This window comes from Nanorana parkeri, unplaced genomic scaffold (genome assembly GCF_000935625.1).
Source record: "Nanorana parkeri isolate BGI_ZX_2015 unplaced genomic scaffold, ASM93562v1 scaffold375, whole genome shotgun sequence".
NCBI lineage: Eukaryota > Metazoa > Chordata > Amphibia > Anura > Dicroglossidae > Nanorana > Nanorana parkeri.
Window position 1 is genome coordinate 301,970 of NW_017306643.1, and position 27,695 is coordinate 329,664.

The 27,695-nt window shown below is 42.3% G+C and overlaps 1 protein-coding gene across 1 annotated transcript in view; it reads left to right on the forward strand.

The window, feature by feature from the left end:
• EDC4 (enhancer of mRNA decapping 4) overlaps positions 1 to 27,695 on the forward strand; it is a 631,081-nt gene that overhangs the window by 296,820 nt on the left and 306,566 nt on the right. The window contains exon 13 of the mRNA XM_018559011.1: positions 2,300 to 2,478. Coding sequence (XP_018414513.1) covers positions 2,300 to 2,478 — 179 coding nt within the window. The remainder of the gene's footprint in view (positions 1 to 2,299; positions 2,479 to 27,695) is intronic.

The following is a 27,695-nucleotide window of genomic DNA, read 5'->3' on the forward strand; positions in this document are numbered from 1 at the left end:
ATATATAGTAATGTAGATGGGTAAAACTTAAATTCACCTTATATACTGGCAAAGTATAAAGAACAAAGATGGCATCCAGGATGCCCATGTTACATTATGTAGAATAATATGTATAGGCCTTATAGTTTAATTCCTTTTAGCCCCAAATAGTTCCGACAATGTGAACACAGATTCATAGTGTTCTTATATAACAACACTGTACTCACATTTCAATGTGTTTAAACCAGCACTTGTATATACATGCTGAGCAGTATAAGAAACTGAGTTCCGCAGTCAGCTGGCTCGCCGTGCACACCAGGTGAAAATTGTAGAGGAATATTTTTGAGTGTAAAGACGCATTATTCACATGGTGAAGGATTACTGTGGTCACAGGAACTTTCTCTTGGTTGCTCTGCAAAGTCTCACAGATACATGTAGAATCTGCCAGTGAAGTCCTAATGCTTCCTGTGATGGTGTGCCTACAATGTTGCACTGCTCCTAATAGAGTTTTAAACTCTCAATCGTTTTTTCACTAATGAATCCGGATTAAACAAATATACATTGCCCTGCAAAGTATTTACCTTTTTGCCCGAACACTTAGACGTGGAACCAGCTATTTGGAAACACGATGACTATTCGCTCCACTTCCCTGAACTTTTTGTCCAATATAAGAGCACAGGGGACATAACCTTCTACTGCAACTTTCCATCTTCTAGAATGGAGTAAGAAGGAAAAAGAATCAGGAAGCAGCTTGCCCTGCTGTATCTCTGTGTTTGTGTAGACACACAATTTACTAACATAGGTGACTCCATAGGATTCTGGAGACGGTAAAGGACATAGTAACTGGGTTTGGTACTTGTTTGTACTGTTGTAGAATAATCCAGACCACTGTCCTGTGCTATGATAGTATAATTCATGTTTATTAAACCTATATATGTGGCACTTTAACAACGAAGAGCAAAGTGCTTAGTTTACAGTCAATATACATTTATACCCTCTTGGCCATTTATGCAAAGAAGCTGATTAACATTTGACATGCCCCTCATTAACCCCTTCATGACTGAGGCCTTTTTTTTTCTTAATTTTTTTGCCCATGTTATATTCCACATTTTAGGCCTGAAAATTACTTAAAACCCCCAAACATTATATATTTTCTGAAAGCCAAGACCCTATAGAAGAAAATGTTGGCAGTTGCAATTTTTTATGTTGCACGATATTAGCGCACCTCCTTAGCAAACCCCAAAACTTAGTGTAAAATGTACTTAAATGTCCCAAAACACAATAAAATACCAATTTTTTAAAATAAAATATAAAAGATGAGGTTACACCGAGTAAATAGATACCCACCATGCCCAGGTTAAAAATTGAGTGTGTCCGTGAAATGGCAACAAACTTCAGTACCCCCAAAAGTCCATAGACAACACTTTAAAAGCCTCCACAGGTCATCAATTTAGAGATACTCAAAAATACTGGCCCCAGAATTATTGCTCTCACTCCGGCGTGCGCGGCAATAGCCAACATGTGTAGCGCGTTAGTTTCATATGTAGGCACACCCGACACGTGTTTACGTAGACTTTAAAAATATTTTAAATTATTTTTAGATTTATTTAATTTTAAAAACATATTTTTTTTTTACTTTACTTTTATTGCTATCACATAGGGGGACTTACAAGCCCCCCCATGTGATAGCAGATGGTGGTGACAGGTACTCTTTAAGGTGATGCTGGGTGTCCAAAAGACCCCACGTGTCACCTTTACACTAGAAATAAGCCATTGGCAGATTGCATTTCAATAGCTTATAGCTGGGCTTCAAGAGCCCAGAACTGACAGCTCTGGGACTGGAAGTGATGCAATCTGCATAAATACTGAAAAATGGCCTGGCCAGGAAGGGGGTCTAAACACCTGGTCTTCAAGCAGTTAAACAGCCCTGATGATGGTGACGTACACTCGACGTCATCAGTCACGAAGGGGTTAATATCAGTCAAACTTATATAACCCTCTAGACATTGAAAACACTGTAAATTTCTATAAATTAGTCTCCTTATTTAGTCAGAACGAATTCACATGGAACAAGGTAACCAACCCAGGGTCTCTTATGTGGGAACAAATAAGAATCTATACTTTCACACATCGACTCATTCTTGTTTATTAACAAGCTGAGGGAAACAAGACCACTACCACCAGGCATGTAGCATGACTTAAGCAATGTTCACAATTCCCCAGCACTGCCATATAGGAGCCTGCAGTTTTACTTTATTAAAATGAAAATCTGAAATGTATTTGTCCAATTTCAACTTTCTCTCTTGGATTTGTTTTACAGTTATTCCTGCTGAAATGACAGACATCAAACCAGAGAAGAGGCCACTTAGCCAGCCCTTACATGGATCACAAAGTGATATTCTTAGAAATGCAACTGATCTCCTTTTGCTTTCAAATGACTCTAAGCCAAAGCTTATGACTCCTGATGCATTCATGACACCCAGTTCCCAAACTCAACAGGTAAACTACTATAGCTGCAAAGTGATTTGTGTTTGTAATTTATGTAGATTAGTTATTTTAAGGCCATACATCTGTAAAAAATAAGTCAAGGCAAATGGACTTGCTGTATTTTTCTTGAAGACGTTTCACTGGACATCGGACCAGCTTTTTCAATTCTGAAATGTCTAAGAAAAACACAGCAAGTCCAGTTGCCTTGACTTTTTTTTTACAGATATACCATGACCTGGATGAATGAGAACCTTGACAGACAATTAAGGCCATTCATTTTTTTTACAATTTGTTAGTAGGTACATAGACAGGTATAAAACATAACAGATAAGTCATTTTTCATGCGATAAAAATAGCATTTTAATTGCTTTGTGTCACTGTTGGAGGGATTTCTCACTACATGACTGTGTCCACCTATTGAGAGCTGGAAGAAGAACGTTTATCCCTTTCTTATGACAGATGAGATCCAGACAGCAGTAGAAATCGGACAGACGTTATACCCTTCCTTATTCCTCATGCTATCTAAACGAAAATATGTTTTCGGCTGGAATTCCACTTTAATATTTTGCCAATTTAATTTAGTATATGCAGTTTGGCATTATGCTATTGCCGATAATAAGCACTCTTTGTTTATCATTTATTAGTGTTACAGTTAACTAGCAGCATGGAGCAAATAATATTTTGAAAACTTGTACTAATATTAAAGGAGAACTATAAGATGAGTGATTTCCACTCACCTCATAGTTCTAGCCGACCTGTGACAATGAGACTGTCACAGGTCGGCTCAGTAGATCGGGAGTGAGCGAACACATACCGGGTTCGCTCACCCCTTCAGGCCTAGCCAAATCAGAGAGACAGTAGCAGCCTCCCCCCAGGCAGGGCCCAGGGTAGAAAGAGCCCTACATGGTCAGCCCCAGATATGTGTCCTCTCCCAGCATGCAACACTGACCATGAACCCCCTATTGATTGACCAGGGAGACATAGATATTCATAACAATCTTTTATTGGTTGTTCCGCTCTGTGGCAAGTATACACCCAGCAGATGCAAATAACAGATTGCGTAGGGAAAACCAAATGAGCATAGACTATTAAATTGGCTTCAGACTGAATAAAATCTGATAAAAAGTTAATTTAAATAAGCACTCCTGCTTATAGGGTGCTACACTGTAAATAATGCTATCATAACAATTTGCCAGGTATGTAACATTATATTTGCAAGCTATGCTGGATTCTTGCAGTATATAAACAGGCATTCTTTATTCTTTGAACTACAGAGAAGACATTTTAGTTACTGCAGTATTCACAATGAAGTCCAGATTGCCTTAGGTCTTTCTAGTTTGCAAAAAATAAATATGTGATATGTATTTCTTTGATACAATACTGTATGTATGTCTTCTAGATTAGAGTGGAAATCCTTTTTTTTCTTTTAAATTTCGAAAGGTAAATTTTGAAACACTTAGCCCAACCCAGGTACACACCTAAGTGTTTTGTAGTTTGAAGCTCAATGCTTCTGTGTGTGTTTGAGTTAAGGTGGCCATACACCTTAAAATTATCGTTCACTTTCTTTTGTCCCATCATCGAACCCCTGTTTGTTTTCCGCACGACTGCCCCATCATGCATAGACCAATGAACATTTTGATTATTGTTTGATTCTTGTTTGCGCATGTGCAGTGTTCAGGTTGCAGTTTTTCTTTTTTTTTGTAAAAGAACGCCCCAAATCCATCAATTTCCGTACGGTTCGAAAACCGTTTTCCAGCCTGCCCAATAGAAGAAATTCGGCCAGTTGTACAGTAATTGTGATCATTCACTTCTGATCAACTGGACGATTATAATACAAAAACCTGATCTTGTTCATTTTTCGAACGATAATCACAAGGTGTATGGGCACCTTTTACTAAGATTACCTGTACCTCTGTATGTCTTTCTAGACAGGTCTCAGCTGAAACCACTGCCTTTGGAAGGGGGCTCCTCAATTTTACAGCTCTCAAGTAAAGCATTCCTTTTACAGTTTAAGATTAAACCTTTTCTCTTCCAGTTTCAGGTGGTGGCTCCTTGTATTCTTGACTGAACAGTAAACAGTTTATTACTATTTATCCCATCGCCGTTAAACAATTTGTACACTAATATGTCCCCTCTCAGTCTCCTTTTCAAGAGTGAACACGTTTTTTTAATTATTATTTTTTTATAAGCTATTGTTATTAGTAATTTGTAAAACAAGTATAAAATATAACAGAACAATATACGCACATTGACACCCACTCACGTGAGGGTGCACGCTTAATTACAAACAATAATTACAGCTGACAACAAATAAGACATAAAATAGGAACCCAAAGAGGCAACCTCAACCACCACAGCAGCATCACCATCATCCCTAGTCAACCATCTATGTATTACCACCATCTGGCCAGCCAGGTAGTATTTTTTTAAAGTCTAGAACCTTGGTTCTCAACTGGTGGGTTGTGACCCAAAAGTGGGTCACGACCCCATGTTCAGTGCATCGCCGCATGCCTTCCTCTTTTCTAGGTGAGAGGCTCCTATGCCTCCCCCTAGTGCAGCACTGTCCGTTCTCGCGCCATGCAGCCATTCAAAATATGCTGCCCGGCGCCGAGTGCCAGCTTGAGGTGGGATGGGGCTACGGCTGTGAGAGAGCTCCAATCCCTACATGCATTGTTTACAGCTCCCTCAGTGGACCAGAGTGACATCACATTCTGGTTCCCGGCACCTCTACAGGGCATGCAAGGGAGCTGCACAAGCAATGCACACATGGATGGAGCTCAGTCACAGTACAGCAGCCCACACTGGACCCCAGGCTGAGGATCCACTCCAGTTCTCAGAAGGTAGGAAGATTGGGTAGTCTTCCAACATGGACCTTAAAAATAAATAAATTAAAAAAACAAAAAAATGTTTGGGGTGTGTGAGAATGTCTTGAGTGTGCAAGAATGTGTCTGTGGTTGTGTGTGTCTGTCATTCTTTTTGAGGGCCCGTTCACACTAATACAGTGCAATAATCGCATAGTACTGTGTGATTAACGCACTGTACCACGCAATCGCACCTACCGTGCATTCTGGTGTGGGAGGTGTGTTGTGTTGCCATTCATTTGAATGGTACCCCAAACGCATCCCACCCTCAGTTCGTACACCCGCACCGGAATGTGCGATACCCTAATGCTGTGTGTTCCATTGCAGTGCAACTTCGGTCATGACTTAATGATCAAGGACATATGTGGGTCCTGAGGTTACACAGGTTGAGAACCACTGGTCTAGAAGAGCCAACTAACCCCTCACCCCCTGAAGATCTGCTACTAATGGATCTCACAGGGACCATGCCAGGACTTCCAGTGTACCATGAGGCTGGGCTGTGTCTTTCTGTTAGGGTGACACGGGCTTACCTGAGGGGTGGAGTCTAAATATCAGCCGGTGTTTGCCAGAGCTTCTGATGGTGGAGATGGGCTTGGCTGCTTGCTGGAACCAGGTCGCGATCACCAGGGTTGCCCTGCTATGGAATGGACAAGAACAAGAGGGCTCCAATGAGGAGACAGCAGTCAGATCCAGGCAGAGTTCAAGGCAGGCAGCTAGAATAGGGTGATCAGATGGTCCCAGGTCAGCAATGAGTAATCAGAGGATAAACACAGAAGACCAGAGCAAAGACGGATCCAGGCAGAAGATCAGGGCGCACAGCAAGCAAAGAAGAGTCAGATGGTCCAGGTCAGCAACGAGAAAACAGCAGACATATATAAAGCTGTTTAACAAACAGGAAGCTGGCAAAAAGACACAGTACCAGCTCCTTGCAGAGTGTCTGTGGATTTGCCAGTAATGAAGCCGGTCTGATTAATATTCACCAGCGAGCCAATAACTCTGGAAAGTCGGGTCGCTAACACTTGGCAAGATTTTTAAAATCCATATTCAAAAGAGCACTGGGCCTATAAGAGGAGCACAAAAGGGGATCCTTGCCAGGCTTGGGGAGCTGGACATATGAGCGTCTTTAAGGCCCCGTTCACATTGAGCGATTTATCGCGTGGTAATTCCCGCGATATCGCTCTCCAATGCTTCTCAATGGGGCAAAGGGTCCTGCTGTTGTGGGTCGTGTGTCGCTACAGCAGGACCCTTTTTGGAGCGGATTTAGCCGCGATTCAAGCTTGCTCAATGCAAGCATTTGCGCGACATCGCACAAAATGCAAAACGCGCGATTTGCGAACCGCTCAATGTGAACGGGGCATAAAGGAATCAGGAATTACCCCCAATTCCAGACAGTGTACGTACAAGTCTCTGAGCCGGGGAGCAAGGAGATCCATATGCAGCTTATACCACTCTGCTGGAAAACCATCCGGCACAGGAGACGTGGATGGAGATATCCGCATCCAGAGATTCTTTGTCAGTGATCCCCAGCACCACAGCCATTTAGAATGCAGGGGATATTGGTTTTGAGCTCTTTGTTCTACTACCAACATAGCCAGAGGTTTGCCATGTTTGTCACCTGGCTCAAATATTGCAAGAAACACTGAGTCAATTCCACATGGTGAAGATGCAAAGAATGCCTGGCCTGTCAAAGAGCAGTAAGTGTATCTTCCCCAGGGGAGTCTTTAAAAGGCCGAGGCACAGGCAGCCTCCACATCCTGAAACTCAGTAAGAACCACTCCATGCTCAATATGAACAGCCTTAATTCCAGAACTATATTATCCTCTGACCTTAAAGGCATTTCACACCACTGGAGCCAAAGTAGAACCCGCATTAAAAATCCAGTCCATCACTGGAATCACTCTTGCCGACACTCCATCATCCCTCACCCATCCAGAAGACAATCTCAAACACCTAGACCTGCTCCTTCTCAGCTAAAAAAAAGGTTAACAATAACGGAACATGGTCTGAGAGCCCCCTTGGTAAGTAGGATGCACCGGACACCAGCCCCAGCAAAGCTGGTTACCAAAGGCTATGTCCAATGAGCGGATGAGCCATGAGTATGGGCCAGGTGAGAGTATGGGCCAGGTGAGAGTAGGCCCGAACACCACACCTAGTATTGCCACACCTCCTCAACCATTGCCGTCTCAGCCCAGGACAAGAGCCCAGCACCAGGAGGCCTAGCCGGGTTAGAGGAATCCAGGGAGGAATCTAAGATAGTTGAAATCACCAGCAATAAGTATCAGGCAGAGGAAGATAGGGTGCTAGCTTATCTAAATCATCATCATCCTCATAAAATCTGCACATAAAAGGGTGGAGGTATATACACATTCACAAACACCAACACAGTAGCTTGAATATCCAAGATCACAATGACAAATCTCCCCTCAGGGTCAACAACAATATGCAAACTCCCCGGCTGCAAGAACAATCCTGCTTCCCAAGTAAAAGTAATCTACTTTTTTGAGGTTGTGGATTTGGGGTTCTTGGGGTTTTCATGAGCTGTAAGCCATAATCATCACAATTATGACAAATCACGGCTTGAACTATCTTGCTTTGCATGTAATGAGTTTATCTCATATATTAGTTTCACCTTTTAAGTTGCATTAGTGAAATAAATGAACTTTGCACGATATTCAAATTATTCGAGTTTCACCTGTATGTATGTGTATATAAGAAAAATGTCCTATGCCCAAAGAAGTACAGGAGCTTCTTTGGGGCGTATTTCCGCGAGTATCCATTAGGATACAGCTGGATAGCCCTCGTAAACGCACGTTTAATGCGCGTTTTGTGGGCTGCAAATCGCGGTTAAAACATGCACCGCAAAACGCGCGGCATACACTCATATTTCGAACGCCTAGGTGGGAACCCAGCCTAAAGGAGAACTATGAGGGGGGTGCTTTTCACTCACCTCATAGTTCTAGCCGACCTGTGACAATGAAACTGTCACAGGTCGGCTCAGTAGATCGCAAAGTGAGCGAACTCATAACGGCGTTCGCTCACTTCTCGATCCTGTCACGGCGCAGAGCCGTGCCAGGGGAGGGGCTGGTTTCCCCCCTCCCCACTCCGATCCTCTAGCGCAGACTGGCGGAACGGATGGGGGAGGGGGCAGGTACAGCTGGCTCTGCTCTAGATAGGCAGAGCCAGCTGTCACTCTCGCTGCTGGGCGGATCCAGACATAATTGTCGGGAACCGCTTCAGCTGCGGCGTCTCAGTATATAGGGAGATGCAGCTCGCGGTATTCTGACCTTGAGGTGACGGGAGGACGCTAATTTATGTCCTGCCGTTACCCTAAGGAAAACTATGGGGAAAAGCCCTAACCCCATAGTTCTCCTAAGAAAGAAGTCAGCGGTCAATGCTCAGAAACCAGGGATAGTCAGGATCTCTTTAGTTCAGTTTCCTTGGACAGCCGTCCTCAGCTTCCGACCTATACCCTTGGAATGTATTTGCTTACTGCCTTGGTGTTGGAATTCCCTTTCTGGATTTGGAATCCTCTCTATATCCCCTCTGTAATGTGGGCTTGGTTTGGTCATCCACGTGATTCTTGACATGAAACATGACGTCAAATATGTGCTTTTTGCCCTAGACCTTTCCCTCACAATCACCACCAGGGGGCACTATTGTTCTATATAAAAGTTGGGAGCATTTCATTTAATTTCACTAATTTCAAAAGATAAGGCAGTGCTATGACCTCCAACCTAAGCCTTGGAGAAAGTCATGAATATAAAATTTTGACAATACTTGATTACACAGTGTCAGACTTTAGGTCTACTTCGATTTACAGCTTAGAGAAGATCTACCCTAAAGCAATTAGCAATCCTCCTCTAAATTCCTTAAAATTGAGGTAATGAGTCTCAAGACACATTGGTTTCTAACACATTAAAATAAAAGAAAATACATTGGCATATACCACCTAATTCTATGCACTTAAATATAAAAACCCCATTATTAGCAAAACACACTAATATATTTCAATGGGTACACTCAAACCATATATAATGAATATAGTTTGTATATATAAAAGCACAGGTATAATATTGTACTTAAAATCAATCAATAACCTAAGTATACAGATGCATATAATATATTAATATAATAACATTATTGCTAATTATTATCACTACAATGAATAGTAAGGTTTCATAAGGAACTTTCAAATAAGCCCCTTTCTTCTATTCACTGGAAAAAAAAAACTCTTTACAAATTCCAATCACTGTAGGTCGTCTTTTGGAGAGGCAAGAAAGTCATCAATCTAGACCTACACAGGCTGGTACCATCCTTAACTGATGTGCGTCTGAGACCCCCACAATTTACGATCTGAGACTATTTATGCTAAAATTCCTAACTCCTTCTCTGTGAAAGTCTCTATTCAAGAAGAATGACCTTTTCTTCACCTTTTAGCAAACAGACAAAATGGCTACCAGTATGCCCATAGACACATCTGTAAAATAACATTAGGCCTATGAAATGGATTCCTTTCTGTCCAATAGTTCTGAGCCCGTTCCACAATATAGGTTGGAGGTAACTCATCCAAGGCAAGAACAGACTTAAAAAAGGATTCAGCCAACTGAGCAGGTTGAGAACCCTCAGCCCCCTCCGGTAACCCAACAATCCACACTTTATTGCTTCTCAACCAGTTCTCGGCATTATCCACCTTGGCCACCAAAAAATGCACCAGACGTTGCAGATCTGCAATGGAATTAGTATGGCCTTGTACAGAGTCCTCCACCACAGAGACCTGGGCCTCTCCATTGGAAAGGAAGCCCCTGATCTTGTCCAGGTCATGACAAATCAAAGTGCATTCCGCAGCCAAATTATCAATTTTAGCTCTCAGCATGGCTTTGCAGCCCTCTATGGCTTCAAGGATGCTCTTTGTGCCAGTACCCACAGTACCCATAGCATCAGAGGACTCTGAGGCAAGATAACTCTCCTCAGCAGCCAGCTCACCTTCCTCCTTGAAATGTGCCAGGATCGAGCACTCAGACTGCAGGCAGGGAGTGCAAGATGGAGTCAGGAAATCACATGGCGGGACCAGAAGGACTCCTAGTACAAGCGGGATAAAAACCAGAGATTAAGGCAAATGCAGGGGAGCTCGTGAAAAAATCGTCCGGACCGATTCACATCCTAGCCCCGCCCCCCTAGTGAACAAGTTTAATGCATGCAGTCTGTCCCTCATAGTTTAGGCCCTCTAACCCCTTTTATTAGCTGTGTTGCCCTTCTCTGGACTCCAGCTCAAGGACATCCTTTCTGTGGATTGGTGACCAAAACTGAACCGCATACTCAACATGTGGCCGAACCAGTGTTTTGTAAAGGCACATAATTATGGATTTGTCTTTAGCGTAATTCCGTTTTTTATGCACGATAGTACCCTGCTGGCTTTATTTACTGCAGCCTGGTATTGCATGCTGTTACTAAGGCGGATGTCCACTGGGACTCCCAAATCTTTTTCCACCTCTTGATTCCCTTAGTAGAATGTCCAATAATAAGTAGCCTGCTTGGGTATTTTACCTCCAAACTGCATAACCTCACATGTCTCAATATTAAACCTCATCTGCCATGTAGATGTCCCCCACCCCCCATTTTATCCAGACCTACCTGTGATATTGCTATTTACTCTGTTGAGTTTGTTACCTTACAACTTTTGGTATGGTCAGCAAAAACTGAAATATTGCTATTAATATCAGTCCCAATATCATTGATAAACAGGTGGAACAGCAATGGCCCCAAGACAGAACCCTGGAGCACACCACTGCCAACCGAGGACCCCTTAGAAAATGAGCTATTTATTGTTACTTTCTGGACACGTTCCCTTTCCAGTTCTCTATCCAAGTACACACCATTTCATCAATGCTCAGAGTAAAGCTTGAAATATGAGGTACCATACCAAATGCTTTTGCAAAATCAAGGTACAGCGGCTTTCCTCTATCTAGACTGCCACTCGCCTCTTCGTAGAACGCTGGTTGGTTTGACAGGTTGGTTTGACATGAATGGTCTGTCCTGAAGCCATGTTGGTTGTCACGTATAATGTAATTCCCATAAGCATATTCATGAATATGGTCCTTTATCGTACCCTCAAATAACTTGCGCACTTTGGATGTTAAGCTGACTATAATTCCCAGGTACACATATTAAACCTTGATAAAATATTGGTACAACAGGTGCTTTACGCCAATCAGCTGCTACCTCCCCAGTCAGTATAGAGTCCTTTAAATTCGGAACAATGGCCTCACTATTATTATTATCAAATAGGATTTAAATAGCGCCAACAGTTTGCACAGCACTTTACAATCAAATGAATACATTACAATTCAAGACAAGATGGTAAGGAGGGCCCTGCCCGTGATGGCTTACAATCTAAAAGGGAGGGGAAAGTGATACGTGAGGAGGTAGATATGTGGGGATGTATTGTTTGAAAACGGGATCGCGTTCTCGGGTCCTCCCTGGGCTGCAGCGTCGTCATGGACAGATGCAGCGTCACACGGTGCGCTCCACGATGGTACACGGCGGCCGTGTGACGCGCAGGAGAGCCCCGCCTCCACAATTTCCAGCTCCATAAAGAGTGACCGGCCGCTACACAAGGCGTTCCACTATTGCCGTGAGCGCCTGTGTTCGGTCCGCTCACTCGAGACAGCAGTAGGCTCTTCAGGGTCACAGGGAATCGTGCCTCCATTCATACCTCTCTAGGAATCAACCTCAGGGCTGTACCAGTCTATTGGGAGACCGCAAGTATCCTTGTGCCAGGCAGTTCAATGCTGTATATCTTGTATTGGAAGTACATGGTGCTATAAGTATTAACTGGAGCTATTGCTATTTCACATTGCTGTTTGCTGTGCTTTTGGAGGTACATGGTGCTATATGTATTACTGGAGCTATTGCTATTCACTTGCTGTATGCTGTGCTATCGTAAGTACATGGTGCTATACATATTACTGGAGCTCTACTGCTATTCACACTATTGCATGCGGCAATTGTGTTATCTGGGGATTGAGCTCCTGCTCATGTGAACCACCAGTTTTGCTACGAACCTACACCCTCATCGGGTTGTGCACTCACTACCAGGGTGGATTATGTTGTAATAACCATTCCTAAGTAGTATCTCATTAATAAGCCGGCAGATGATTTCGTGGATCCAAACTCTCCCTTGAGACTGAGAGTGAAACCTGGAACCCAAACTGAATAAATATTCTGTAAAGCACTTATTGTGGGGGATTTTTTTTTTTGCTAACTGTGGCAATGTATTTTTTGTATTTTAGCTGCCCGGATTAACTTTTACATTTGCATTCCTTGAAGTATTGGAAGGTCAATGCTTACCCTTCCATCTTATATTTTTTTTAAATGCCAGTTTCTTCTTATTGATTAGTTATTTTACCTTCAGATTCAGCTACCCAGGTTTAGCTTTTATTCTTTTTGTTGCCGAATTATATGCATTGGCTAATGCTATTGTTTAGTATATCCTTAAAGGAAACCCACTTGTTATAAATAGTCCCTCCCATTTGATATAATGCATTAATGATCACAGCTTGTTGAAGTTAGCCTTTTTGAAGTTTAATGTTCTTGTCAAACCATCCTGCCTTTCTTTTCTGTAACCTACTGTGAACGTGATCACCCTGTGATCGCTGTTAACCACATTTTCCCGAGTTGAGTTGATACTTTAGATCCAGAATCTGGGCTTCCAAACAACCAACTAGCTCTCATCTTGCGGAACAGTATTCACCCTTGAACAGATGTTCAAAAAGCGCATACATTGCACGATGTGCATGATGTGCACCGGGTCACATTTCCACTTAAGGAAGACATTATTCCACAATTATCACATTACAGCAACAGTACCCACAATTCTGCCCAACAACTATTGTAGTATAGCCACGGTTCACACAATAACACAATACAGCAACAATTTCCACAGTGCTCACACAATTCTGCCCAACAACTATTGCAGTATAGCCAGGGCTCCCACAATAACGCAATACAGCAACAATACCCACAATTATTACAACACAATTAATACAGAACACCACACAATCCATTATTATCACAGTACAGCAAAACTGCAGACATTCATTACTGCATAGCAACAGTGCCTCCAATTATTTCAGTACTGCACAGTTCCTACTATTATTACAGCACAGTTATACTACCCACAAGTATTACCTTGACAGCTAGAGTACCCACACTTATTACCTTATACCTGCAATTCCCACACTGGTCACAGTACAGCTACAATAACCTCACTTATTACATACAACTATAATACCCTCAGTTATTACAATACCCATAATTATTTCAGTGCCACAATTCCTGCAGTTATTACATTACCTCTATATTACCTGCATTTATTATTATAGCACAGCTACAATACCAGCAATTATTACACTACCGCTAGCTACAGTTATTTCAGTACAGCTACAGTACCACTACAGTACCTGCTCGGCTATGTGTGTATTCCCTCCTGACCTCAGTCCCCCTCTTTCAACCCTCAATTGTTACAAACAGACCTTCTGTAAACCTCTCTTAGCAGCCACTTATGGATCAAACCCCCCCCCCCTGCACTCACCCACCCCGGGAACTCTGGTGTTCTCTTACACAGCACAAGTGAGTTCAGCCTTCCACATTCAATGTTTACACAGTGATCCGTATCAATGGCTCCTCCCTCCCCGTGTCTGATTTCTGGCTTACAATCCTCCAACAGCCACTCAGTGGAATCAACCTATTGATACAGGTACACACGTTTCCTCCTTCAGTCTCTCCCTTTCCCTTTACTCCTGCTTGACTATCAAAGTCACACAGCGATACACATTCATTATTCTCTGCCAGCCCCAGACACGGTGTCAGCTTCTCCCCACATGCTCTTGCACCGCTCTCAGCATGTCAATCTCTCAAGCGATCACTCTCCTTTTCCTCTCAGGCTGGGTTCACACCTAGGCGTATTGAATATGTACGTTTGCCGTGCGGTTCGCGTCGCACGTTTTTACCGCGATTCGTGGTAAAAAAAAGCGTGCGACAAACGCGTGTTTCTGTGGGCTACTTGGCTGTATCCCAATGGAAACGCGAGACCAAAACGCCCCAAAGAAGTACATCTACTTCTTTGAGCGTAGGCCATTTTGTATCGCGTTCGGACGGGCGGAAATACGGCAAGGTGTGAACCAGACCCATGGAATACAATGGGATTTAGATGTTTGAACGTTTTGTAGAGCGTTCGTCGAGCGTTGAACGCGCTACAAAACGTTCATGTGTGAACCAGGCCTCACTTAGCATCACACTACAAGCTGGGCCTCTGTGAGCTTTCCCCGTCGTCACCCTGGCAACATCCTCACTTCCACCAGTGTATTGTATTTTGCTTCAAAATACAAGATATTAAAGCTAAACTTTGTACTGATTTAAAAAACACAAATTAATGCAGCTTTGTATTTGTTTATACATCCTTAAATGTATTTTTATGCAGCAAACCGTGTACCTACATTAGTAAAAGTACCTAAATTCAAAGTATTCAATTTGACTTGGTACTAGCCTCCACTATACAGCAGAGTTCTGACTAGTAAAGGCAGAAAGCCGCAGAAGAAGCCAATCAGTTGTGCTGCAGTGTAATAAGCATGGTGATGATATATAATTTCTCTCCCGTTCATTGAAGGACACAGGGCAACAGATCGTAGATCCTGAATGGTAGGGTATATCGCCACCTGCAGGAGTAGGACGCTAGGCAGATAACAAAAAGACAAGACAGCCTAGGGGCGGCCCCTGCTGGTGGCCCAACCCCTCACTTGCTGTCAAGTCTCCAGTTTTTTGCCTAGCGTCAGGAGTAAGGAGCTAAAAAAATTTCTCTGTATAATTTTTTTCCTTTCTTCCGTTTTGACTTGATTTTTCTTCTAGCAAGTGTCCCCAGGGCGACAGGCTGGATGACTGTAGATCCTTGTAGTCTCCCCTAGTTGACCGACGAGCGCATGCGGACTCTGCTACGGTGGGTCGGCTGCGACGGGTGGTCCTCCCCGACGCCTATGGGATTCGTCCCAGGGGGGGGCTTCTGACCGGGGGCTCCGGCCCACCGGTCGCGGCTCTCCCCGCAGGCTGGCGGCGCCACTCCCTCCCTCCCTCCTACCTACATGGTGCTGGCTGGCTCCTGTGCAGGCCCCCTCTGGGGGGACCTGGGCCTTGGGGGTGCTTGGTGGTGGTGAGGGTGGTGCCATGTGGATGATGCCGATCTCTGGACGGCCGAGGCCGCTACTCGAGGCCCCGGTCTGCTTGCGGCCTACGGGCGTCTCTGCGGCCGCAGTCCTGGTTTGTTTCGGCCCCTGAAAGGGGGAGGATACAGCGTGCAGAGCTCCTCCGCCTTGTCTGGGCCGGAACAAATGCTGAGGGTCTTGGGTTACTGAGGCCTCTTCCCCTTGGTCAGGGAGATTCGGATCTCTCGGGAGGCGAGGGCCTCCCTGCGGTGGTGGCCTCAATGGGGGGGGTCCAGGTGAGTAGCTGGAGCTCTGTGCTGTTCATCCGCTTTACTGACATTTCACCTATCTTATTCACTCTCAATGACCACTCTGGCATTGGAAAGAAGACTAGCAAGCCGGATTCTTCTAAAACTCCTTCTGGAGCCATGAAATGCTTCTTATCCTCCAAACCAATAGATCATGCCACGTAGACTTGCCCAGGCAGCTCCCGTCACCTCGGCCTCTCCGTCTTCCTCTCCTCGAAATTGAGACCTGAAATCTCCATCCGCTCATTCAGATTCCAGTGAAGACCAAGTACTCTGGACCCCTGCCCAGATGGATGATCTGGTCCGTGCTTTGCATACAAAACATGAACTATTGGATATGTTCACACGCTTGGAGCACTCTCTGAAAACTGACATTCTCTCTTTGGTGTGAGTTGATGCACTTTCTTCACAGAGTTGAGGGTTCTGAAAGTGGGCTAGATTCCCATGCTTCTGCCATTACAACTTTGCAGACCCAACTGCATTCTGTATTACAAACGCAACACACCCTATCCTACCATCTGGGGGACCAAGACAATAGAGGGCACCCAAACAACTTACATAAGTGCAGCCTGCATGAGGCAACTTCAAGCTGCGGTGAGACTGTTACTCTATTGACCGCTTTTGTTCACAAATTTTGATTCCCTTTCTTAATCGAACTCTGGACTCTCTACCCGACCTCTATGAAGGTATTTTAGTCTTAACAGGGATTATTTTTTTTTATACGTTTTATTTGGAATTTTTCATCAATAATAAAACAAATCAGACAGTCAGCCCTAATGTAAGAGCAAAATCAAAAGGAAAAACAAAGGAGCAAACAAGGCACAAGGTATGTCGAATTGGGATATGGTTGTGACTAGCGCCATAAGAGCCATGCTGGTTGCCCTATGTCTTGAGGCTATGAACAGATGCTTTATCAACCTCTGCAGTGATATCCAAAGGTCCTAATACATGAGATATTTGTGCAGTTAGGTACCATGCCATATAAATAAAGGGAGACATTATTTAAGACAGTTCAGATCTATCATAATTGGCGACAGCAAAATATTGCCAGCGCTTGAACAATTTAGTGGTGTTCAAATCCTTATGTAGTTGCACATCTAACCTTTCCCTATTAAATAACAGTTTGAGTTCTCCCACAACCTCTGATATCTGAAGGGTATAAGATGCATTCCATGACCACATTATACATCTCCTGGCTGCCAGCAGACAGATGTGTATCCAGTCCAGACCCCTTTGTTCAGAATGGGGGACAGTCTCCAGAGAGTTGCCCGCCGCACCAAACAAGAACAGCATTGGAGACGTAGGCAGTGACCAGGCGACAGTGGTGTTAATGTAATTAGAGATTTGTGTCCAGAATGCAGTGATTGAAGGGCAAAGCCAAAGGCAGTGTGCCAAGGACGGACGTAGTTGGCCACATTTAGGGCACCTGGAAACAGGTGGCTGCAAATATGGCCCTTCTGGTAGAAAATATGGTACATATGCTCTATGAAGCAGTTTGAATTGGGTCTCCCTCCACACTTCCTTTGTGACCAGGCTCCTGGTTTTATTATATCCGTGCAGAATTTGGTCCATGATGTCAGGTTCTGGAAAGTCTTTGAACCATTCCTTTATGTTAGATGTCAAAATCGTGGGGGCAAAGCAGATTTGAAATTTGGGGTATAGTTCCGATATAGAGTGTCTAGAAACGTAGGGGTGAAGAAAAACCTCAGGTCTCTCGACTATTTCCTCCAAGTTTCGAAAGTTTGGAGGAAATGTAGGAAATGGGAGGGCGGAAGATTAAATTTTTCTGAAAGGTCACAGAATGTGATGGGTTCGTAAGAGTCTTCCAGAAACAATTGTCGCCAAGTCCGTAGCCCCCTTTGGTGCCAGACCCGGAAAGCAGCGTGATCCCGGCCTTGGGGAAACATCGGATTGCCATGCAACGGACAATGTGAAGAGATATGAGGGGAAAGACGCAACCGTTTGCGGACCTCTCTCAATTATATAACTGTGTCCCTTATCAAGAGGCTGTGGGAGAGTGCCCTAGGTAACAAAGACAATTTACAATGCAATAATGCGTGAAGGTCCCAGGGGTGGGCCATTGCTTGTTCAAGGGTCGTGTTAGAGAATCTGGAGTTGTTTGACATCCAATCAAATGTGTGCCTTAACAGGCATGCTATGTTATAAAGACGTATATTTGGGAAATTAGCTCCCCCCTCGCTCTTTGGGAGCCATAGTTTTTTAACAGAGATCCTAGGGCGTTTAGCACGATATATAAATCAAGTCATAGCTGCATTAAGACGTTTAACATCCACTTGTTTTAAAAGCAACAGGATAGTCTGTAATGGATATAAAAATCTAGCAAAACTAGTCATTTTTAAGAGATGAGTTCTCCCAAAGAGCTGTAAGATGTCTGTAAGATGTGGCTGGTCAATGGCTCCAGTGCCAAGTTGAAAAGTAGGGGAGACAGTGGACAGCCTTATCTAGTACCTTTATGTAAATATATAGGGGGGGGGGCAAGGCACCCTGAGTCCATATTCACCTGGCTAAGGAATTCCTCAGCTTTAACTGAGTCCATGCCGTCCACACTTTAGAGTGTCTTAAGAAATTGCTAAAACAATACACCGTGCTATCTACCTTATTGTGAAACAATTGAATATGACCCCTAAATCTCCAAATAGATCATACAACAACCCAAAAACACACCTATGTGTGTATACCACCATATATCAAGCGTACACCTAAAATACAATGGTTATGGTGCAAAAAATATTGATCAATGTGAAATAATGTGTGGCTCATTAATATTCGTAGATATGCAAATCAATCAGCATAAATCATCAAACATGTGAATAGTGTGTACATAAAGGATGATCAATAATAAAATATATAAATAACTAAAGTCCATATAAATTACAAAACTCCATCCGATCCTCACAGGACAAAGATGACTCGTGATCAGTTCAAACAGTGATGAAAAAATTATGAAAAAATGTATATGTGTTTTTTCTTCGGATATAATCCCAATCCGAAGAAAAAACAATGCTCCCCATTTTTACACATTTGTAATCTCAATCTTTAAACCAGCAGCCCCCCGAGCAGTAAGTACTCACCAGAAATAGTGAGTACATGTAGCCCCTCTGAGCGGTATCAATCCGGTCTGCTATCCACCCGCACAATATAGTCAATTCTCCTCTCGGCAGTGGATCGGGTAAAAAGTAGCTGTTTCTCCCCTGCAGCATCAAAGTTAACCACGGCTGCCCGTCAACGCAAGTGGCGGCTTCTCTCGTTCACGGTCCACTTGTGCCTCTCTCACAATCCCGGAAGATGTTTAAAGGGGTTTAAAAGAAAAAGACAACTGGCGGAGGGCTACGGTAGTTACAATATTTAAAAAGGGAGCAAGATGCCAACCTGGGAATTACCGACCAGTTAGTCTTAACCGGCCCCACCTGGCATATGCAGTGCAGTTTTGGGCACAGGTCCACAGAAAGGATGTCCAACTGGAGAAAGTCCAGCGGAGGGCGACCAAACTCATAAAGGGCATGGAGGACCAGAGCTATGAGACACGGCTACTAAATTTAAACATGTTTACGTTGGAAGTAAGGAGATTAAAAGGGGACATGATTTTCATGTACAAAATGTTCCATAGTCTTAGCAACAAACTCTTTGAGATTAATTCCGTAACAAAGACTAGAGGACACCACCTACAACTGGTAGAAAAAAAATTCTAACACAAGGGGCGAAGGGGGTTCTTCTCAGTTCGCGCGGTTAGGGTCTGGAACTCACTGCCTCAAGCGGTAATTTCCGCAATTAATCTGGAATCATTCAAGAGGCTTTTGGACGACTTCCTGAGAGACCGAAATGTACAGGGGTACAGGTACTCTTAAGAATGAGAACACTCATGGACCTATACACACACACACACACACAACAGGTTGGACTTGATGGACTTATGTCTTTATTCAACCTCAAATACTATGTTACAACTCTCATGGTGCAGTAGGTTTAGTAATGCAATTTATTAAAAAATAGCAACTCACATAAAAGTCTACAAACTTCGGCCGGCCAGACATAAGGGATGAAATCTTTCACGAACAGCTTGTTACATTCCATGTGTTTAAAAAGATCTGCCCCTTGACACGTTTCGTCACATGACTTCTTCAGAAGATGGGAAGATCTGCCTACCTTCTGAAGTGATGTGACGAAACTGCTACTTTATCTGATAAGCAGAAAGATAAGATCCTTTGTCTCCACAACTTCTATCAGTACCCATATTGTAGCATCCTCTTCCAAATTTTTGGCTTGCTGGTACTATACACCTGTACGTATGATGTGGCCATTTGGGATGTTTTTCACATCTGTGGTGATTTTGTTCTCAATTAAGAGGTTTTGGTTCACGTGTACTTCATTATATTTCGATTATTGCGGGTATATCAGTACCGTTCAATCCATGGGTTTGCCTCTTTCATTGTTTGAACATGTCGGAGAGTGCACATAAGAAAACATCAGTACCTCACCTTCTCAATGCAGCCAAACTCCTAATACCGACATGCTGGCGCTCTCAGAAAATTCCCTCCACTAAACAACGGTTCTATAAAATAATGGTTCTGAGGCTGATGGAGGAATTGACTTATGCCACCCAAGATAATTTTGTTAAGTAAGACTTTAAACTCCTCTCTTTAGGACTAGGCTACACCCCACCACACGACAATCATGCACAATTACGTGTGGATTTCTGCGCGGTCAGAAGTCATCCAGGTGTGCACCGATCGTGCTGTGGGTGCCATTATTTTCCAATGGCACCCCAGTCGCGCCGGGCGGATCGTGCGGTTTCCCACCGCGATTCCGCCTGTGCCTCCTAAAACAGCCGTGCGTTGTGTATCACAGAAAAAAGGTGCGAAAATGATGATTGCGCCCGTAATGGGCCGTACATGTTATATGTCGCCGTGAGAGCAATATTTCTAGGGCCATTAATCACCGATGAGCGTTAAGAGCTTTTAGAATGTCACCTATGGTCAATTTTGGGTATGATAGTTTTTTGCGATTTTGAGGGTGCACGTTATTTTAAAGCTTGACATTATTGGTGTCTATTTATCCAACGTGACCCCGTCTTTTATATTTTACCAAAAAATTGGGTAATAATTGTTTCTTAACATAATGTAAAAGAAATGTCAGTAACTTTTTCTTTAATATAGTAAAACATAAAATCACCAATAGTGATTAAATACCACCAAAAGAAAGTATCTGTCCCAAAAAAATTGTATAAAATTAATTTCAGTACAGTGTTGCATGACGGAATAAATGTCAAAGTACTGTAGCGCTGAATACTGAAAAATGGCCTGGCCAGGAAGGGGGTGTAAACACCTGGTCAGCAAGTGGTTAAGATGGGCCTATTATCCTACTCTTATTGCATGGTCTATTCCCATCCTAGTGTGTATTTTCCTGTTCACGCTAACCATGTTTGGTATGCCAGTGCCCTTCTCTTTCTTTCTTCCCTTTTTTCTACCCTACTTTACCGGCAGTGTTGTCTCTCCTCTTCCCTCCTGCTGGCTTGTATCCCTTTTCTGCTGTTAATTTTGTAACCCTCTGAACTCTGTAAACCAGGTTATGATGTAATTGTCATTCACAATTGTACAGATTGTGATTGTGCCTTCCTCGTAGTCCCTATCTATGGTTGCTGCTTTGTTTAAAATTCAATACATTTGATTAAACCAAAACACTGCAATGCCTGGAGCAGAAACACAAGACTAAAAGTCTCAAACTGTTCTGGAATTTGTTGAAGTTTGAAGGCATTGAAGTTTTTATAGGTTTATGTAGGGATATCACATTAATATTCAAATTTGCTTTTAAAATAAAGTAGACCCCTTTATGGAGGTAAGGCTCCTGTGTTGTCAAAGTTTCAGGAAAGTGATTAAATGAATTAAGAGCATCATCTGAATTTCTCATAACAAAATGCCAACACACGGGCGAAAAGCAGTGCTAATTATATGTATACAATGTCTTTCTTTCCTGTAAAACAGTTATTGTTTCAGAGGGCAGATACATAATCCTGCCTTCATAATAAACCATATTCTCTATACTCTGGGGAATGTATCAAATGCTCCACTTTTTCAAGAAACATATAAAAATCGAAATTTCAGTAATATTATGTATTGATATGTGGAGACTTACATTTTATCCCTGACAGTAGGTTGGATACATCTTCAGCCAATAAAAGGACCCCTCTGCAGCACTTCATCCGCTGCTTGATAGCCTTGGATCTATTTAAGGTTTAATGATGTCAACATACCAATGAAAAATACCTTGCCTTTTACTTGCAGTCTCACTATTTTTATTCAAGATTGGGCATCGTTTTAGGAGATAAATGGAATCCGCCTTCAATAGTATAACTTGCTCAGATCTTTTTTTTTTCTCAATCACTGTTGCGGAGGCCCTGCCTGTCACACCTACATAGTTGTGGTGAAATAATGGTAATTTGCTATAACCTTCTTACTGCAGAGGTCAGATAGCACAAGCATATCTCAGAGTTCTTTCAAATTAATGAGGAATCCCTTTTGTCTCGGATCCCTTTTGCTTTGTGGAGTTTTCAAAAATCTTTTGTGAGGGACATATTAATTAAACTAGGGTTAACGGAAAGGAAGAAGATGAAAAATAAGGATGCAGTTCTGAGTTAAATTTAAAAACTATTGGCACGGCACAATGCAAGTCCCCTACCATAGAATTTGATTTAATTGAATTGTTTGTTACCTTAGTTTTTCATTACAAAACAATGAAAAGGCTACAGACTAGGTTATCCTAAGAAGGTATATAACTGAGTAGTTTCTGGCTAGGTGACTGGCATACAGGCAATTTAAAACCAAAATCCCATATTTGACCTTTCCTATCCAGAAGCACAAAATCATAAATTCACAGAAAATATCTGATGCATTTAGCGCTTACTATTAATATCTAAATTCTTCCCATAGTGTGGCACAAGTTAGTGATCTATTGCGTCCTTAAAAAGTCTCCAAGTCGGGATGCGTTTTTCACTGTATATTACTATTATTATAAATCAGGGGTCTCAAAGTACCGACCTCCGAGCCGTTACCATGTGGCCCGCAGCCGGCTGACAAGGCATTAGTAAAAAAAAACCTTCACTGACTCTAAATTCAGGAGTTAAGCCTTAAAATACATTCAAGTGCCTTAACTATTAACAAAAATGTAGCTCATCATATTAAGTAGCATCACTCAGGTGTAGTGGCTACTTTACAACACACACAGGGACTATGGAGAACAAAAGTAGCCAGAAGGATAGTGTCAGCACGAATTCAGCGATTTGTGTATCACAACAGCTGAGTGATACACAAATAAGCTACTGTTTTTTTTATAGTTAAGGCACTTGAATGCATTTTTAAGTTTTTTAATTCCTGAGTTTAGTGCCACTTTAACCCTTTCACTGCCAAGCCCTCCAATGCTTTTGACCTCAGCTGACCACACCATTTTTGCCATTTGTCCCGTTGTTTTGATTTTCTACTGCTGTTTTGCTAGTCTTTGTAAAATACTCCCCCAAACCATATATTTTCTGAAAGCACAGGAGAGACTAAAAAGTAGAATAAAAAGATGGTGCTACTAATTTTGTAGGTCCTGCGATAATTGTGCAAATGTTTGTTAAATGAATATTAAACTAGGGATGCACAGATATTTCGGCCGCTGAAACGTATTGGCTATAAATTACACTTTTGGCAAAATGCCGACAGTGCCATTTTTTGGCCTAAAATAACCATGCTCTCTCTCCTCCCCGCTGGGTGCTGCTCTGTGTCCCAGCGGGGAGGAGAGAAACTTTTACAGGAGGCCGAGTAATGCGGGAGGAGAGCACTGTGAGCGGCCAGCGTCTCTCCTCACCACTCAGCCTCCTGTGATGGATCAGGAGAGTGGTGTGTGGGCGGAGACAGCTCTCAATGCTGTCACAGGAGGGCAGCGTGCGGGGGAGGAGTCAACTGTCTGATCGAGCTCTCCTCCCGCACCACTCGCTCAGCCTCCTGTGACAAGCGATCCAGGATGGAGAGCGGGTACAAACACTCGGTGATCAGCGATTTGTTTAGACCCCTAATATTTCCCTGAAGCCCCTAAAAGGTAAAAAAACGAAAATATTTAATATAAATAAAATGTAAAAAAATAAAACGTTTATAAAAAATATTTTTTTTTAAATGGAAAAAGTTGGAAAACAAATTTGGTTTCAGCCTGAAATCTTAATTTCGGTGCACCTCTTTATTAAACCGATAAAAATGCACAGATAAATAAAAGCACACTAAAATCAGTGTCCGTGCACAAAAAAAATACTTTTCCAACTAAATCTAAAAGATAAAACTCTATTGAGGTAATAAATAAAAAAAAATTTCAAATTGAGCCTTTTTGCCAAACTGTAAAAAAAAATGAAGTATCGCAGAACTGTAAATATGCAACTTATGTTAAAAAAATTTTGTGCACTGTGTTGGTGTGTGTGTGTGGTGTTAAAATGATACAGGTGTGCATTTAATCACAACACAGTGTATCACAATGCACTACAATGAGTCACAACGCTTTGACATGTGCTGCCACACAGTTGAATTAATGTTATTTCAAAAAGAAAAAGCAAGCACTGTGATGCATTCTAACAATGCACTGCAGCTCGTGCATGGCATACACCACAATATGTTGCACATGTATGTTAAGGGGGTGTTTTTTTTTAACTGGGGGGGGGGGGGGGGGGTTTGTATTGAGGACACTCTGTCCTCAATCTTTTTCTGCAGCCCCAGCACTAAATGAATAGAACGCACTCAGTACAGAGGCTTCCCGTTCATTCCCAAACTGGAGATAGTGAAATATTTACTATCATCCAGTTATGAATGGGTAGAAGCATCTAATGTGCTACTACCCATTCATAAACTCATGAATGTACAGGAAGTGATGTAAATCCCCTGTGTCCCCAGTTTAAAAGCACTGGAGTGATGAGCTGATCACTCCAGTGTTTGTTCGGCACAGAGAATCTGTAAATATCACAGATATGTAACGATCCTCTCGATCTGCCATTTTGAGCGCTCGGCCATGCACAGATGACAGAGCCGCATTGCCAAAGAGAAAGTAACAGGCAGCGGCACACTGCTCGGCCATCCTGACATGTAGCACTCCCTCCCCTGCAGGCCAATTCTCCTTGGATTCCCGCTGCCTCAGCCCATACACAGCCACTAATGACGGGTAAAATTGTACAGGGCACAGTCCGGGGGAACTGTTCTTGTATAAGTTTATGGTCGCCAAAGTGACCATAAGCTTATGGCTGAACAGTAAAAGCCACCAACATAAGGCTTACAGACGTGGCCAGCTGGAAGCAGTTGTGTTCCGAAAGGGTTAACCTATTCATGCATAATGTATTTCTTATACTAACTTATCTGGCTACCTCTATGGGGAAGGGTATGCCATGTACTATAGTTGTTTAGTTATGTGCCATATTCCAAAAATAATGATGCCACATAGTATGTGTTAAATTTAGGGGTGGATGATAAATCCAAATGCATTTTGCAATCTAAGCTCTCCTATATCGGTAATAAAACAGATCTCCTATCTGGGCATTGACCTTAATTAGTCTATCTCTAGCTAACACACAACTGTGGCCCATTCTTGGCTATGCTTAGAAGTGAGTTGTCCCAATTAGCGAGAACTGAATTGTCATAGTCTGGCAGATTGGCTCCGTTTAAAATGCAGGTTTTGCCAAGCCACTATACTTTTCTCTATGCTTCCTATCCTCATTTAATACATTGTTTAAAACTTTCATGTGGGGGGTAGATGTTTTATCTAATTAAACAAAGATTTGCTGGGGGTATGGGTTGTGTGAATATATCTTGCTTGATAAATTAATAAAATTTGTCCAAACGGTATTATGCTATGGATCTATTTGCATTCTTATGAGTTTATGACTAACTTTGCGAGATAAAGGAGAAAGTGGATTGCTGAGAAAACTGAGCCTTGTGAACTGGAGGAGATTATTTCGGAGTGCTTTATGACCTGTTTTGATAGATAGGTCTACCCATTTCTTTGAATGCTGCTGAAATCGGTGGTGTGGAACACGTTTGGGAGAGGAGTCACTAAAAGCAAGATATATGCACTTGTGGGGAATATTTTTGCAGCTTAATAAGGATTAAGGATTGTATTTGGGGACTATCTTTCACCAAGGGACTTGAATAATTTTAGCTGAATGTATCTGCAAGGTATTATCTATTTAAATTAGGTGTGGTTGTGAACAACAATTTATTTGCCTATTTATTGCTATGTATTATTTCTTATTTTATGCTTATTCATCTGTCTGTATTTTGGGACACCAAATAGGTTTTAACACTTTTATTAAGCTGTTCTTTGCGCTGGGCATTTGTTGACACAAATATTTTAAAGGGCAGTTTTCTCTGAGCACAGCAGCTTTTTTAGGGTTAATTGTGAGTCATTAGCATGGATCTTGGTATATATGCTATGGTTAAATTTTTTTTGCAGTTATTAGAATAGCAACGTCCAGTTGCAGCAGAGACTACGTGAAGTGCTGTCGTCTAGAACACTAAAGGGGGTCATTACCTGGCAGTTTTTGAGTCCAAAAGGTGATCTCTAGTGATAAACAGCTACTTTTTGCCAATCCTCCAACCCCATTTATGGTATACCCCCAAAGAAGCTGATGAAACAGAGATTTGCTTCACCAGCTTCTTCTCTGACTATAGCAGCAGTGTGCATGTGCTATCACATAGGGGGATTGTTCGCCCCATATGTGATGGCAATAATATTGTGTTAAAAAAAGTCACTTAAAGAAATGTTTAAAAAAAAAAATGTGCAAGTCCCCCACCCCCACGTATACACACATATAAACGTAAATGTGTTAGGTGTGCCAATGCGCGGACACGACAATTGTGCTACACATGTTACATATCGCCGCAAACGGAATGAGAACAATAATTTTAGGGCCATCAATCACTGATAACACTAAACTGATGAGCGGTAAAATATTTTAAAGCGTCACCTATGGCCAATTATGGGTATTGTAGTTTTTTTTTATTTTGCGGACGCACGGAATTTTGAAGGCTTGACATGTTTGATGTATTTTTACCTGACGTGACCCCGTCTTTTATATTTTACCAATAAATTGGGTAATAATAAATGTGTCATGATTTAATATAGGGGAAAACGTTTTTTTCCCCCAAAAAATTGTCGGTAAATTTTCCTTAATATAATAAAAAATTAAAAACCCCAGTGGTGATTAAATACCACCAAAAGAAAGCTTTTTGTGTCACCAAAAAATTGGTATAAATTAATTTCAGTACAGCATTGCTTGACAGAATAAATTTCATCCAAAATACTGCAGAGCTGAATACTGAAAAATGGCCTGAACAGGAAGGGGGGTTTAACATCCCAGTCAGCAAGTGGTTAAACAACTGTAGTATCAGGCTGCAACATAACAGAATTGGAAAAAAAAAGTGAATGGGGCCTGAATACTTTCTGAATGCACTGTATATATTTGGCTGTCTTTGTGGACTTTTATATTGTTGGAAAACAATAACTACGCTGCATGAGTGCCTTCATAATTATGAATCTGCTATTTGTAAAGTTATTGCTTCTGGCACTTATAATCAACCAAGTTCCCCAACACATTCTTCAGTTGAATGTAGCAATACAGAAAAACTTGCAATCTGTAGGAAACTACACAGGATTGGATTTAAAAACTACAATGTTTGTCCTTGAATGGCCAAGTCCAGGTCTTAATCCAGTATAAAATTTGTCACTGGTTTTGAATAAGAGGGTTAATTTACATTCCCTATGCAAGCTAATAGATCTTTGAGCAGCTTTCCCAATAGGAATGGGGAAAACCCTCATTGTGCGCAAACGTGTTTGAAAAGCCA